General features: G+C 43.0%; 1 protein-coding gene and 1 long non-coding RNA gene across 2 annotated transcripts in view; one reads left to right on the plus strand and one right to left on the minus strand.

The window, feature by feature from the left end:
- The first annotated feature begins 645 nt into the window (after nucleotides 1-645).
- Nucleotides 646-16,844, plus strand: part of LOC141982117 (uncharacterized) — an 84,231-nt gene continuing 68,032 nt past the window's right edge. Inside the window, exons 1-2 of the long non-coding RNA XR_012637967.1 lie at nucleotides 646-1,019; nucleotides 13,321-13,409. This is a non-coding gene — a long non-coding RNA (uncharacterized LOC141982117). The remainder of the gene's footprint in view (nucleotides 1,020-13,320; nucleotides 13,410-16,844) is intronic.
- The window catches only part of FER1L6 (fer-1 like family member 6), a 141,356-nt gene continuing 137,708 nt past the window's right edge, over nucleotides 13,197-16,844 (minus strand). Inside the window, exons 39-41 of the mRNA XM_074943883.1 lie at nucleotides 16,552-16,715; nucleotides 15,883-15,983; nucleotides 13,197-13,380 (exon numbers count right to left, since the gene is read on the minus strand). Of these exons, the coding sequence (XP_074799984.1) occupies nucleotides 13,197-13,380; nucleotides 15,883-15,983; nucleotides 16,552-16,715 (449 nt within the window). The remainder of the gene's footprint in view (nucleotides 13,381-15,882; nucleotides 15,984-16,551; nucleotides 16,716-16,844) is intronic.

The following is a 16,844-nucleotide window of genomic DNA, read 5'->3' on the forward strand; positions in this document are numbered from 1 at the left end:
ATTAGAGGCTGGATTTTTTCATACAGTGCATGAATGCATTGATTGCCAAGGACCTTGAAAATCTGTACTGCATTTAGCTGCCTAAATGGGACCACAGCTCTTTTGAAAATCTGACCCCAGTCATTGATGCTGAGCATTTGAAAATCTGTCCCCAAGTGATCTGTCAAACGACACACAAGAAGTCTGTGGCAGAGCCAGGAAATAAAGTCAGATCTCCTAATTCACAATGCATTCCAACACATGAATGAAATACAGAGAATAGAGTACAGTCCTGTGAATCCATACTCCACTTAACTGAAACACAGTTATGTCCCTGTGTGTGCATTGAATACTCCTCTAATTATTTGAAAAACCCCTTTTCCGAAGTTTTTGAAGTGCCTGAAACACTGCAGCTAGACAGGGTTATACTCTATTGTATTTTCAATTAATTATGATTACAGTTAAGTTCCTGTAAACCCTTCTGTCTTTCAAAATTTCTGGTGTTTTGTGATGCTGTTACAATGAAAGCATTGCAGCTTCCTGGCACATTTCAAAGATCTGTGATTCAAAATGAGTACGTAGGTGTCTCACAGCAACACTAACTACCATAATGGTGGAGCTAATTGACTGGTGCAATTAGTACACAAATGTATTCCTGCAATAGCTGTCTGGACAATGCAGGAACCGAATAAATAACAGAAAGACCTTGAGTGGATCACTGCGGACTACGTGGCTCTGGGAAGAAGGATAAAGGAGTTTGAGGTGCAAGTGGTGTTTTTGTCCATCCTCCCCGTAGAAGGAAAAGGCCTATGTAGAGACTGTTGAATCGTGGAAGTCAACAAATGGCTACGCATATGGAGTCGGAGAGAAGGCTTTGGATTCTTTGATCATGGGATGGTGTTCCAAGAAGGAGGAGTGCTAGACAGAGACGGGCTCCACCTAACGAAGAGTGGGAAGAGCATCTTTGGAAGCAGGCTGGCTAACCTAGTGAGGAGGGCTTTAAACTAGGTTCACCGGGGGAAGGAGACCAAAGCCCTGAGGTAAGAGGGGACGTGGGATACTGGGAGGAAGCACGAGCAGGAGAACGTGAAAGGGGAGGGCTCCTGCCTCATACTAAGAAAGCAGGACAAACAGCAAGTTATCTCAAGTGCCTATACACAAATGCAAGAAGCCTGGGAAACAAGCAGGGAGAACTGGAAGTCCTGGCACAGTCAAGGAATTATGATGTGATTGGAATAACAGGGACTTGGTGGGATAACTCCCATGACTGGAGTACGGTCATGGATGGATATAAACCGTTCAGGAAGGACAGGCAGGACAGAAAAGGTGGGGGAGTTGCATTGTATGTAAGAGAGCAGTATGACTGCTCCGAGCTCTGGTATGAAACTGCAGAAAAACCTGAGAATCTCTGGATTAAGTTTAGAAGTGTGAGCAACAAGGGTGATGTCATGGTGGGAGTCTGCTGTAGACCACCGGACCAGGGGGATGAGGTGGATGAGGCTTTCTTCTGGCAACTAACAGAAGTTATTAGATCGCAGGCCCTGGTTCTCATGGGAGACTTCAATCACCCTGATATCTGCTGGAAGAGCAATATAGCAGTGCACAGACAATCCAAGAAGTTTTTGGAAAGTGAAGGGTACAATTTCCTGGTGCAAGTGCTGGAGGAACCAACTAGGGGCAGAGCTCTTCTTGACCTGCTGCTCACAAACCAGGAAGAATTAGTAGGGGAAGCAAAAGTGGATGGGAACTGGGAGGCAGTGACCATGAGATGGTCGAGTTCAGGATCCTGACACAGGGAAGAAAGAGCAGCAGAATATGGACCCTGGACTTCAGAAAAGCAGAGTTTGACTCCTTCAGGGAACTGATGGGCAGGAACCCCTGGGAGAATAACATGAAGGGGACAGGAGTCCAGGAGAGCTGGCTGTATTTTAAAGAATCCTTATTGAGGTTACAGGGACAAACCATCCCGATGTGTAGAAAGAATTGTAAATATGGCAGGCAACCAGCTTGGCTTAACAGGGAAATCCTTGCTGATCTTAAATACAAAAAAGAAGCTTACAAGAAGTGGAAGATTGGACAAATGACCAGGGAAGAGTATAAAAATATTGCTCGGGCATGCAGGAGTGAAATCAGGAAGGCCAAATCACACCTGGAGGTACAGCTAGCAAGAGATGTTAAGAATAACAAGAAGAGTTTCTTCAGGTCTGTTAGCAAACAGAAGAAAGTCAAGGAAAGTGTGGGCCCCTTACTGAATGAGGGAGGCAACCTAGTGACAGAGGATGTGGAAAAAGCTATGTACTCAATGCTTTTTTTGCCTCTGTCTTCACGAACAAGGTCAGCTCACAGACTGCTGCACTGGGCAGCACAGCATGGGGAGGAAGTGACCAGCCCTCTGTGGAGAAAGAAGTGGTTCGGGACTATTTAGAAAAGCTGGATGAGTACAAGTTCATGGGGCCGGATGTGCTGCATCCGAGAGTGCCAAAGGAGTTGGCGGATGTGATTGCAGAGCCATTGGCCATTATCTTTGAAAACTCATGGCGATCGGAGGAGGTCCCGGATGACTGGAAAAAGGCTAATGTAGTGCCCATCTTTAAAAAAGGGAAGAAGGAGGATCCTGGGAACTACAGGCCAGTCAGCCTCACCTCAGTCCCTGGAAAAATCATGAAGCAGGTCCTCAAGGAATCAATTCTGAAGCACTTAGAAGAGAGGAAAGTGATCAGGAACAGTCAGCATGGATTCATCAAGGGCAAGTCATGCCTGACTAATCTAATTGCCTTCTATGACGAGATAACTGGCTCTGTGGATGAGGGGAAAGCAGTGGACGTATTGTTCCTTGACTTTAGCAAAGCTTTTGACATGGTCTCCCACAGTATTCTTGCCGGCAAGTTAAAGAAGTATGGGCTGGATGAATGGACTATAAGGTGGATAGAAAGCTGGCTAGATTTTCGGGCTCAACGGGTAGTGATCAATGGCTCCATGTCTAGCTGGCAGCTGGTATCAAGTGGAGTGCCCCAAGGGTCGGTCCTGGAGCCGGTTTTGTTCAATATCTTCATAAATGATCTGGAGGCTGGTGTGGATTGCACTCTCAGCAAGTTTGCAGATGACACTAAACTGGGAGGAGAGGTAGATACGCTGGAGGGTACAGGGCCCTAGACAAATTAGAGGATTGGGCCAAAAGAAATCTGATGAGGTTCAACAAGGACAAGTGCAGAGTCCTGCACTTAGGACGGAAGAATCCCATGCACCGCAACAGACTAGGGACCAAATGGCTCGGCAGCAGTTCTGCAGAAAAGGATCTAGGGGTTACAGTGGATGAGAAGCTGGATATGAGTCAACAGTGTGCCCTTGTTGCCAAGAAGGCCAATGGCATTTTGGGATGTATAAGTAGGGGCATTGCCAGCAGATCGAGGGCCGTGATCGTTCCCCTCTGTTTGACATTGGTGAGGCCTCATCTGGAGTACTGTGTCCAGTTTTGGGCCCCACACTACAAGAAGGATGTGGAAAAATTGGAAAGAGTCCAGCGGAGGGCAAGAAAAATGATTAGTGGACTGGAACACATGACTTATGAGGAGAGGCTGAGGGAACTGGGATTGTTTAGTCTGCGGAAGAGAAGAATGAGGGGGGATTTGATAGCTGCTTTCAACTACCTGAAAGGGGGTTCCAAAGAGGATGGCTCTAGACTGTTCTCAGTGGTAGCAGATGACAGAACAAGGAGTAATGGTCTCAAGTTGCAGTGGGGGAGATTTAGGTTGGATATTAGGAAAAACTTTTTCACTAGGAGGATGGTGAAACACTGGAATGCGTTACCTAGGGAGGTGGTGGAATCTCCTTCCTTAGAAGTTTTTAAGGTCAGGCTTGACAAAGCCCTGTCTGGGATGATTTATTTGGGGATTGGTCCTGCTTTGAGCAGGGGGTTGGACTAGATGACCTCCTGAGGTCCCTTCCAACCCTGATATTCTATGATTCTATGATTTTATGAAAGCAAGGCGCTTACACCCAGCAGAAACAGCAAAGCAAAACTTTGCCAGAAGAGCATCTAGACTCTAGATTCTTCTCCATAACCAGAAGTGCTCTTCTTTCCTGCTCCATACCTATTCGTCTCAGGACTCCACTTTTCCAGAGAGCAATTGAAGCTGAGAGGCGGGGGGAGGGGTGGCAGGCCACAAGACTATGGATCCGATGAGTCTTTCCTTCCCTAAGCAAAGCACCTTTGCTTGATGTTTCTGCTGAAATGGTTAGCCGTGAAGCAGTTAACAACACTGCTACTTAAACTGTCATTATTAGGCTTCTGTGTAAATGCCCTCTTCAGATAAATTCCCACTGGTCCTCGAGCCGCCGTTGCTGTCTGTGGCATTGGTTGGTCAGGCACTCAGGAATATAGCATCGTTTCTGGAAGGTTTTCCTTGTAACCAGAAGGCTTAAAACTTGTATTATTTTAGTTGAAACCTCACATGCTGCAGAAACTAAAGGGCCACAAGGAGGCTGTATGACAAAGTAGACCTGTGGTGAAGGAAGGTAACTTAGGGCTTGGCTAAACAACAGATGACTGTGCCCAAGCCAACATGTGAATCTGTAGCCAGGCAGCTTGACACACAGTAACATCCTGTACACCAAGCCGCATGCTGGAACTGAAACTGGGCCCCCAAATAACAACACATGGTGAGAGACAATCCCTGCCTTGGTGATCTTACACTCTAAACAGACAAGACAAAAAATAGAGGGGAATCAGAACTGAAGTGACTTGCCCAAGGTCAGGCAGCAAGTCAGTGGCAGAGCTGGGACTAGAACCCATGTTTATTTCTTGACTCCCAGTGTAGTGCTCCATGCAGTGGGTCCCACTACCTCTCAGTGGCTTCACTCACCAAGCTATTTGCATCCATGAATAAATAGCCAGCATTCAAATCACAAACAAGATGGAGCCTCCCTCCATAATCTACTGAGATCTTCTCTCATGAGAGTTACAATGATCCATCTGGCTGAGGAAGGGCCATGTCCCCTCCTGTCCAACCCCCCGCCCCCCAAAAAGCTATGCTGGAGTGGAAAGAACATAAGTGATGCCTTGAGACTCTGAAATAGAGCAGGATGCATCTGACCATAGAAACCTGAAGCACTCAGCCTGACTGATGTATCAGTAAGACAAATAAAGCAACAGGCCATTGATTTTGAGAGACTGCAGAGGCCCTGCCTCATTCCTTGCAAGCAGCAAGTTAACCTTCTGCATAGAGCTCACACAGGTGGACAGGGTGGAGTAATGGAGATTTGGAACGTCCACCAGAGAGGAATGCAGGAAACAATTTTTAAAAGCTACTTGCTAGGTAGAAGGAGAGGTAGCCTTTGAGATGGGAACACTCAGTTCTATCTATCTGGGTACTGATAATCATAGAATCATAGAATATCAGGGTTGGAAGGGACCTCAGGAGGTCATCTAGTCCAACCCCCTGCTCAAAGCAGGACCAATCCCCAACTAAGGATAAGGCCTCCATCACCAGAGTAGCTGAGTTCCTCGCAAGCATTAATTAATTTATCCTTCCAATATGCCTCCATTTTTTACAGATGGGAACAGAGGGACAGACAGAGCAAGTGACTTGCCCATAGTTAGGGTCTCTGTGCCAGAGTCAAGCATCCAAACATTACAGAAATCAAAACACTCATAAAATAGCAAGGTGCATTCAGCCACTGCCAAGATGTACAGACTGTCAGTGTAGCCCATCTGGGCAACTGCTATACAGTGACCAAGAGGGTACACTCATGCTGAGAGATTATCAAAATGAATGACCTGCAATGCAAACCAGTAACAAAAAATTTAAAATATGTAAAAGACTGGTAAGCCCAGTAATTTGTTTTGGCTAGACTGGAAGCAGTGTGGCCTAGTGGGCTAAGCCTAAAGCTGAGGGTCAGGACCCTCTAAATTCTAATTCCCGCTCTTCCACTGACCTGCTATGTAACCCAAAGGCAGACTTGCTTGGGATGCTCAATGTTGTCAACTCTTGTGGTTTTATTATGAGTCTTGTGCTGTTTGATGGGTTTCGTAAAGCCCCAGTTGCTGGATTTGTGAGAATCTCAGCTTTCATTAAAAAAAAAAAAAAGTACACTTCTAGCTCTCATGGTTGCTGGGAAAAGCTGGAAAATGTCATCAAAATGTAACATAAAGGTTCAAACACCAGAAGGCAAAGAAAAGAATCCAAACTTTATTATTATTATTTTTAATCTTATGATTTTCAAGCTAAGCTCATGATTTTGGGGGGGCCTGACATGATTTTTGACCGTTCGGGACCAGCAATATTGGATGCTGCAAACATCACCACCTGTCTTCTACATGGCCTCTATGGTTTGCTTGTAAGACCAGTGATCATTTCTAGGTAGGATATCTTGCAAACCACCAGGGATAGAAACAATGGGTCAGAAACAATGGGACATCTGTGATTCCATAGGCTTTCACCTATGACAAGTGCCAGTGGAGGTGGGTCACATCTTTTGATTACTGATTTCAAGGACATTCTTGGGTGTGGTAGTTGCATTTTCGTAGCATAAATTAGAAGAAAAAATTATTCTTCAGATATCGCTGCAATGAAAAGGACGAGGGTTATCAAAGGTTCAAGATGGGGAAGTGAATCTAGTACCAGTTAAAAAAGAATCACCATTACTGTACAACCATCATTTTACACGTGCCAACAGTTACTACTTAGCTGTAGTGTATGCGATACCAAAGTATTTCTCTGCACTTAGAACAGGAAACAGTGTGGATACCAGTGCAGTGTAATTTTTTAAAATAAAATGTTGACATTATTGGCAACTACTGTAAGGGTTGGATATTGCCTTGATTATACTGCAGTAAATCAAGAGTAACACATCAGAATGCCATGTGGCCTTCCCTCCTCTGCTTAAATGTTACGTGCTCTTGGATTCCTTTCACATTAGCTCTACAGAAAGGTTACGCAGCTGAGCCAATAGACGTGACGGAGTTATAAACTAATTGCTGTTTCCCAAGAGGTCTCACATTTCACGGTCTGTTGAATTTTTTCTAATATGATTCCTTTTCATTAGAGGCTGTGACGTCAAAGACCCAATGCTGAATTTCTGTCACTTTCACTCTGCTTTGCTGGAGCATGTGGTTTCATTACTTTGCTCTGTCATGGCAGGTGTGCTGATTTTTCTGACACTCCAGGAGGTGGCATATAATCACAAACTCCTGTTCTTCAAGGGTTTAGTATTCATTTTTTAGTGAATCTACCCAGAGTTGAGATTCTTTTGTAGAGAAACTTTTCTTCTTTGCTGCTTCTGATTCTATTTTGGGTTTTTTCTCCTTAAAAAAAGACTTTTCGTTTCATTTCCTTGGACCTTTTGCAACTCTACTTTGCTAGCACAACATACAAGTGCCATTTTTCTATTATTGATCCTTCCATGCTGCAGTGCTGTTGAAGAACTACTGTAAGTACTTTTAAGCCTTTACAATTTTCTTTGAGGAGAAAAGGAAGTGAAATTGGCATCTGTGCACTGGGTATGTGAAACGTGTATTCTTCCAGACAATTCTGATTGGCTTGGTTATTTTCCATGTGGGTAGTTATTGTCCTTCTGTAGTAAATAATAGAATTTGTAGAGAGGATGGTTGATAAAAATGCTCAACATTACATTTATAATTGGTTGACAGAGGAAAAACATTGGTTGATTAAAACAGCAGAATATTATGTGGCATATAGTTCCTTCCCCTTAACATCTTCTATATGACCTAACTGAGGGAGAAGGGACAAATGGCCCATTCTAAGTGTATGTCTTCATTACCCGCTGGATCGGCGGGCAGCGATCGATCCAGCGGGGATCGATTTATCGCATCTAGTCTAGACATAATAAATTGATTCCTGAGCGCTCTCCCGTCGACTCCTATACTCCAGCGCCGCAAGAGGCGCAGGCAGAGTCGACGGGGGAGCGGCAGCAGTCGACTCACCCCAGTGAAGACACCACGGTAAGTTGCTCTAAGTACGTCGACTTCAGCTACGTTAGTCACGTATCCGAAGTTGCGTAACTTAGATCAATCCCCGACCCCCCCTCCCCCAGTGTAGACCAGGGCTAAGAGAATAGTATATAAGTCTCATAAGTTGCTGCATTTGCTGCTTAGATGTTCCAATGATAAGTTCCGAAGAAGTGTGTTTTTAGAGCTTCAGTCACCATGTTAAGTGCCACCTAGACAGATAAAGAACAGTTACTTACCTTACAGTAACTGTGGTTCTTTGAGATGTTCTGCCCACATGGATCCCACTCTTGGTGTGAATGCACCCCATGCACGAGACACCAGAATCTTTAAACCACTAATGTTCATTGGAGCCAAGCAAGCCAAGCATGCCATAGTGCCACTCCTAGCAAGGGCATAAAGTGTAGGATGGCCCCAAGGCCAGTGAGTTCCTTCACCACCCTCAGTCCGGGGAAGATGGGTGGGTTGTGGGATCCACAGGGCCAAAACATCTCAAAGAACCACAGTTACTGTAAGGTAAGTAACCATTCTTTCATCTTCAAGTATCTGTCCACATCTTGATTCCATGCTTGGTGAGTTAACCTCCTAAAGAAGTGGGAGCTAGAAATCCTACTTAATAAGCATTAGTAGGACTTCCCTGCCAAACTGGGCATCAGATCTAGAAGCTGACAATGGAGAATAAGGACTAGCAAAAGTATGTACTGAGCTCCAAATGGCTGCACTACAAATCTCAACTATAAGGACGCCTGAGCTCTAGCAGAATTAGATTTAACTTGCGAGTGGGGAGCCACTTTGTTCAAATCACATGAAAGCCTGTGGCAGGGCTCGCTCACCCTTGGAGCATCCCTTTGTGCTGGGGTAGGATTTTCCTGCTACATTCAGCTCCATCACATCCTGCCGGCTGTCTACCTCTGGCCTCAGATCTTCTGAGTCTCAGCCCTCCAGCCAAGTCACCTACGTTCGGACCCCTTCCGGGGCATCAGAAACAAGTCCAAGTCCAAGCAAAACTCCAAATGAAACTGAATAGTTCTTCTGCCTCAGTGTCACTCTGTCCTCAGCATAGAGAGGGCCAGCTATGAGTCTCACTCACCCTTCTTATTGAGGTAATTGCCCAAAGAAAGTGGTCTTAATTGACAGCTGGTTCAAAGAATGTGGTGATATTGGTTCGAAGGGAGGAGGAAACATATGAATTAACCCTTGCAGAAATTTAGATACTTTAGGGTGTGAGAATACAGTGCAATTTTGTATAGGTGCGTGACAAGCTGATACTGTGGCCAAATGAACCATCAGTGAACTAACTGAGGATCCAGGTTGTTTTAAAGACAAGAGATAGTCCAGCATGTCAGGAATGGAAGTCTGCATCCGATGATGATGGCGCTGAACAGCCCACTGTGAAAAACATTTGCATTTAAAGTGATACGTTAGTCTAGTGGAGGCTTTCCTGTTCTGAATCAAAATGTCCCAAACCTCTGCCAAACAGCTTCTGTCCACAAAGGCCAACCAACAAGCAACCAAGCTGTTAGATACAGAGACAACAGGTCCGGGGGAAGGACTAGACCGTGAAGGACTGTTTGCATGATTCATCAGCTCAGAGAACCACAACCGGCAAAGCCAATCTGGTGCTGTGAGTATCAGTCAGGCTTTGTCTTGTCTCACCTTCCTGAGGACTCCGGGAATTAGTGGGAATGATGGGAAGGCATACAGCAGATGACTGCTCCGGTGAATCAGGAAAGCATACAACACGGAGCCTGGACTCATGCCTCCCTGAGAACAAAATATGATACTTTCTTCTTGCTGCTGGCAAAGAGATCTACGAGGGGGAACACCCCGCACCTGAAACACCTGAGGGAGAAGCATGTCCTTCAGAGCCCATTCGTGTATCGAGGTGTCCTTTCTGCTGAGGTGGGCTGCTAGATTGTTGTGCATGGGAAACCTTAATTCTGTCTGGCATTTCCTAACTTCGGAAGTGTTGGCTTTGCCACCTTAATGTTATTTGTATGTAATTTCCTAATTAAAAAAAAAAACACAGGAAAACCAGAAATCCCTCTACATGGAAACATAGTGATCCCCAACATACATCATTAGCAGGTTTTGGACCTTTAGAGCCACAGCACAAACCTCTACCACCTGAACTAATGGAGTAACTGGTAGCAATAGTAAGTTATCTTCTATGTGGATCGGTCACTAAAGAAGGGATGAGATACACATTCTGTCAGTGGGTTTCACACCTATTGGCTGAGAGCAGAGGAATATAGAGACTGCAAACTCTGGGCTCTGAAGGGGAGTGTTTTCAAGTGGTTATCTGCCCCTGTGCCTCCAGCCTGCCTCAGTTTCTTCCCATTCCTATCTGACCACCCTCCAGCTCCTGCTCTTGATCCAGTTCTAGTTCCTGTTCTTGCGCAAACCCTGTTCCAGCCTGCTCCAGCCTTGTCTTTGCCCTACTCTGACCTTCTTCCAGCCCTGCCTCTGCCTTCTGGCCCCCCCTCCTGGGACCCTCGGACACTGATCACTCAGCTTCGACTTTTGCCTTATATCTGGACTCCAGCTAGAGTACTGATTTGGCTTGTTGATGGACTCTGATCTCAGTTCTAACTCTGACCTGTCCCTGGGCCTGGTCCTGACCCTACATCTGGTGCCAACCTCCTCTCCAACCCCTAGGCCTGACTACTGGGTGCCAGTGCCTGACACACTGTGACTCAGACACCTCTCTGAGTCACAATTCTGTTCCTGCTTCTTCCTTGCTCTGTGAGCTGGCTAGAAACTTGCTGCGGGCCTATACCAGCAGCTAGTTACGACACCTCTGTGCCAGCTCAGCTGCTCTGACCAACAAGGGCTTGGTTCTGTGCCCACTGAAGTCAATGGCAAACCTCCTGTTGATTTCAATGGTGCAGGAACAGGCTTCAGCCAGTCAAGAGTCTGTCCACCTCTTACTCCGACCACCTCCACCGGGAAGGAAAAAGCAGACACATAGCACCTGCTTATCGCTCTATACCTAGACCCAGGGCGTGGTAGCCAGTGCATGGGTGCCAGAAGAATTCTTACTCCCTCATGTTGCCACATAATCAAAATCATACTCTAATCCTAAAATCAGTAGGGAGGTAGCACCTTGAAGGATCAGACCTATTGTCCTATACTTAAACAGAAGGTTCTGCTTAAAGAATCAGCATGTTGCCTTCCAGACTATTATAAGATGGTAGAAACTGTTCAGCTGAGCTTTTTTATTAAAATAATTTTATTTATGCATAACAAAATTAGCTCAGTTAAATCATCATAATTCAAAGGTTCATAGACACAGAAAGGCTTATTAGGAGAAACAGGATTTGTACTTCAGTGTAATACAGAGTTAAGTACACAGTGAAATAAAAACTAGCAGTGTTAGAGGAATACTTAAAAATGCCAGGCAAGCATGTACCATACTGGGTTAGGGCGTCTTAAAGACGATGCAGAGTGTCCTCAACTCCCATTGTGATCAGTGGATACTGAGGGTGTGCGGCACCTGGCAGCATCACTTCCTTATCCTGTTAATGAGTAACTAGAGCAAACGCCATCTATTTATTTGTCATATTAAACACATAAAGGTAAAATACATCACGTGAAGGCCCCAGTCCAGCAGAGCACTGAAGCATATGTTTAATTTTAACAAAACTGCTCACACACTTAAAGTTAGCTTGTTAATGTTTATAACACACTTAGAATGTGAAAGCCACAAGAAATACTAAATCTTCTTGTCACTATGTTCATGGAGTTTAATCCCGTTTAAACGCAAAATGTTTGCTATTTGGCAGTTTGATTTATTTTCATTTTTTAAAATGACCTCTGTGCTTGCCAGATGGACAGCCCTGGAAAACCAATGTCCTCTGTAGCGCCCCAGAACAGGCAAAGCACCAGCAGTGACAATGCAAGCTTCCCCACACTGTCTTGCTAATGTGCTTCATATCCTCACATAGAAGGATCAACCTATCTTGAAGAGACGAGAGCACATTTCAGGCTCTTTGCCCATTCAATCTCAACTGTGTGGCAACACTGCATCCAAATGATTCATTTGTATTACTATGTTAAAGTGTCCATGCTTTTCTGAACACACAAGAATAGCTAGTCACTTAACCAGAGAGCTTACATTTTAATTGTTACTCGTATGGCTTTAGAATGGTGGAATGAATTTCTGGAAGGTCAGATCTACTCCATGTCTGTCTAACCAACTATCAGCCTATGGGGATTTTTATAGCTGTTAATTATTCATATTCATGGATTATAAGGCAAGAAGGGAATATTATACAATTCTAGTCTGACCTCCTGTTATAACAATGTATAAAATGTTCTGTGTTCTGGACTGGGATGGGAGTTGTGCCATTGACTTCAGTGGGGACAGGATTTTACCCTTTGTTTTTAAATCCCCCATGACTTGTTCCAGCCTCCACCTTCTCTTTGTTTCCTTTCTCATGCTCTCTGTTCATCTAGCAGGTAGAGGGAATTCTCTTCTCAGTACAATGTTCCCACTACTTATGCAAGAGCCCTTTCTCTCTAGTGGACAATCTTTCCTCCATCTCTCTCCTTCACTAACTCTCAATAGGTTTTCAAACCACATCTGAAAATAGATTTCCCCCCCTTCTCCTATACCTCCTCATTCCTCTCTCCCTCATTGGTTATTTACTTGAGGGCAATATCTTGAGATTTGGGAGCATAATACATTTATTTTAGAAATTTTAAAATGTGTATATGACAACAAAGGAGAGAATTTCACCTTTGATTTTCATGAACAGACTATCTTTAAAAATCATGTACATCAATATAAAATCATGAATAAACATTAAAATCATCCGGTGCCACATTATGCAAAGAACACACAGGACATCCTTCCTAGTTTTCATGTTTATTGAACATTTCTCTCTCAATATTTGATAATATAGATATAATATTAATTAATATTTACTCTTTATAACACAGTTTTTGTGCAATATCAAAGAATGTATTTTCATATTTAATAATGGACACAGAATCAAACTTTAAAATAGTTAATAAAGTTCTGGCAGTTCCTTAATGATAATGCACATCGTGGTTGCTTCTGAATAAGCAGCCAAAGGAGTAGAGTGTTAAAATATTTTAAGTCAGTTTCATTTTCCTGAAATGAATGGTTATGTCTTTATCTTTATAACTGGCAGAATGTGTTTCAGGTTCATTAATTATGAAGTCACGTTTTTATTTTTAACTGCAGTACTTCTGTATGATTAGTTACAAGGAGAGATGTAATTGTCTAAGTTCCTACAACAATCCTACGACTGATTGCACCAGGCAAAGTGTAAATGAAAAGCACCAAGAAGATCATCAGAATAATCAGAATCAGCGCAATGATGATGTACTTCTTGTAATTTCTCCAGATGAGGTGATACAAACACCTGAAAGGATTTACAAACCAGGAGAAGGAAGTGTCTGGGCGGCTGAAGGGAAGAAAAGAGAGAAAAAATTGGTAAGCGCAGATCCAGACATTTCCAAAAGATATTACATTATAAAACTCATGTTGTGTAAAAAATATCACTTACAAAAGGACCTTTTAACACCTTGGAATCCACTAAAAGTTCTGAATACTCAGAGCACTTTTGAAAGTGCTAAGCACCTTTGGATCACTCAACAATCCATCATGAATAGAGAAAGTGAATAGGGGATGCATTATTTATTTCTTGACATAACACAAGAACCAGGAGTCATCCAATGAAATTAACAGGCAGAAGGTTTAAAACTAACATAAGGAAGTATTTTTTCACAGTATAGTCAACCTGTGGAACTTGTTGCCAGGGGATGGTGTGAAGGCCAAAACAATAGTGAGGTTCAAAAAGGAATTAGATAAGTTTATGGAGGATAGGTCTGTCAATGACTATTAGGCAAGATGGTCAGAGAGACAATCCCATGCTGTGGGTGTCCCTAGACCTCTGACTGCCAGAAGCTGGGACCGGATGACAGGGAATGGATCACTCGATGTTTGCCCTGTTCTGTTTATTCCCTCTAAAGCATCTGGCACTGGTCTCTGTCGGAAGACAGGAAACTGGGGTTGATGGATCATTGTGACCAGTATGGCCATTCTTCTGTTCTTAACCACCACATCTCATAACACACACCCACGTGCTACTGTGAAGAATGAACTGTATATTTTAAATTTCAGAGCTATGCAAATTAAGACAAATCTGGGGGTCCTAATTTACATATTAACCTACAGCAAGTTTTAAATGTGAAGTTTAGAGGTCCTGTGCTTCTTGGGCCTGACCCAAAGCCCAGTGGAAAGACTCCCATTGATGTCAATTGCCTTAGGATGAGAGTCCTAGCGAGTAGCCACTACAAATAATCTGCTTTCCTGGTTATAGTCACATTGCTAGATTTTTCAAACACGTATGGCATGTGTGAGTTAGTCCCAGCAGAGTGCTGGGAAGCCTTAGAATGGAATCCACTCACATGCAGTTTTAAAATCTGGGTCTTGACCAAACGTTATTTGGGAATCTCTGGCCACCAAACCCCAGCGGCCAGATTGTGGTTGTTTTTTGCATGTGTGCACAGGGGTGGGAAAGGTACGAGGAACCTTTCCACTATGGAGGGGACAACCAGAGCTGCAATCCAAAATTCTTCTGAGTGCAGGGATGCTTTTTCCTGCCCCACAACTAGAGCACATTCATCAAAAGAGGTAGGACCATGGCCCTGATCCTCTTCACGCAGCCCAGCAAAGCTGACTGGCTGCAGAGAAAAGTGCAAGTCACATGCAACCAAGAGACAATGTAGTAGCCATCTCCCCGCTGCATGCCAGGGAGCTCTGGAAGACATTGTGCCTCTCTGACTTTAAAGGCCTTACCTCAGGAATGAACTGAGCCAGTGTCTGTCAGTTGTGTATAATGGGACTATTCAGAATACAAAATACTATTTGGAATAATTCAAGGTAACAGAATATGTTCTTTTGAGATATTGCTTATTGATCCTATACCAAGTATACCCCAAGGTTGCGAAGATGTTACAATAAGGGAAATAAAATTAAAATGCTATATCATCATGAATATTGTCTGCATATTTTTTCATAAAACTGTTGAAGTCTTGTAAACAATCTCATTGTCACCCACAAATGCCTCCTGTAGAAGGTCAGAAAATCTGGAAGCTCAACTGAACATCTTTTTGATGTAGAGAATGAAATTCTTCACCGGTTAAAATTACCACTTGGAATAAGATTTTAAAAATCTTTTGTAGTAGGGAATCTTATTTCAAATTCCTTGTCTTTCCATAGCTCATCCCTGTAACAGAATTAACTGACGACATGAATGTTTTTCTGATTCAAAAACCTCACCTGGCAATTTTTTGAGGGTGGTGGAATTTGATTTGATAAAAAGTTCATTCTGGACCTTTTGCTTTGTGAAAGGACTTTAAAAAACCTTACGCAGTCTTATGTTGAAAAATAGGTAGCCTCATTCTTTGACTGTGAAATTCAATAAGTGAATATAGATAGATGTGATAAAATTGCACCATTCCCATGTGTGCAGTCATTGGCGTGTGTCTAATTTATGCATATAAGTACCAGACATATACACACAAATCAGATTTGTGGATTCCTTCACGTATGGGCAAAGAATCCCTCACATCTAATATTGAGAAGCAAGCCCCTAGACATATAGGTTAGCAATGACAGGCATAGCAGATATTGATTAACATAACAATTGTAAAGCACTTAGCAAATATTAATTATTTAAGCCTAACGATATTCCTGTCAGATACTCTAGGTAAATATCATTACTCCACATTTTTATATCTGGGCAAACTGAGTCACAAAGAGGCTAATGGAGTCTGCTGGAGTTACATAAAAAGACAGTACCAGAGACAGAAGCAGACATAAGAAGCATTCCTGCTAAATTCCTTGCTCTAACCACTATACCAGCCTCCTTATCTCACTTAGTGAATATGCTCCCACTCACTTGGGTTTCTCCAAAGGCTCAGGTTCCTTCCGAGCTTTCCCTACAGGACTCTTCTCAGCTTCCTCTGCAGTGACTAAATGGAATTCAGCTTCCACTTTGCCCTACATCAGAGAGTAAATTTTGATTAATATCTGTTCAAATATTTAATCCAGAGTTATTAACCAATAACCATCCATTAACAAATTAGCACCCGTGAGACAGTCACAAAAATAGATATGCCTAGTTTTAGATTAGTTGACTGAATAATAAAGAACTATATTCATTAATAGTCTGCTAGTAAAATTCAAGAATTGACAACCACAAGCATAGAGAAGCAATTCTTAATTTACCTTTTTTAGTTATTATGAAGAGCCTATAACAATGTAATTTGATATGGCTCACCCCCTAAATGTTAATACTGATAAAAATCATGTCTATTGGACCATCTCATAAAGTTATATCACTTGAATTATTAATGCTCTTTTTAATAACAGCCACAAGTGCAGTCATGTAAAGTTAGCTTGTCCTATATGGAAGTTACAATACACAATATTACTGCTCAGCTGATCTCTGTGAGATTAGTACTTTTCTGTCTCTTTGTAAGGTGCCTATCATCAGAGAATCTGTACATGAGAGAGGCACTTCTGGTCATCTTAGATTGCTCATTTTAATCATTAGTGATCTGCTTACAGTGAGATCCCCAGCTTTGATGAAAGGCCACCATCCTCTGACACGCTTTTGCTGAAATATGGATATCTTGTTTTCTTTACTTGTTGCTATTACCATGCTGATGTCACAACTCTTGGCAGATTTTGCTGCTCGAGGAAATTCATTCAGTTTCATTTCAAGGGAGCCTAGGGAAAAATATACCATCTCTTAGACATTTCAGATGTAAACACAATCAAAGAACAACCAATTAATTCATGCATATTCTAGCTTGGACACAGCAGTAAACTACTCTGAGATCGTATCTGTAGCTAAAT

Source organism: Natator depressus, chromosome 2, assembly GCF_965152275.1.
Source record: "Natator depressus isolate rNatDep1 chromosome 2, rNatDep2.hap1, whole genome shotgun sequence".
In the NCBI taxonomy this organism is placed as follows: Eukaryota; Metazoa; Chordata; order Testudines; family Cheloniidae; genus Natator; species Natator depressus.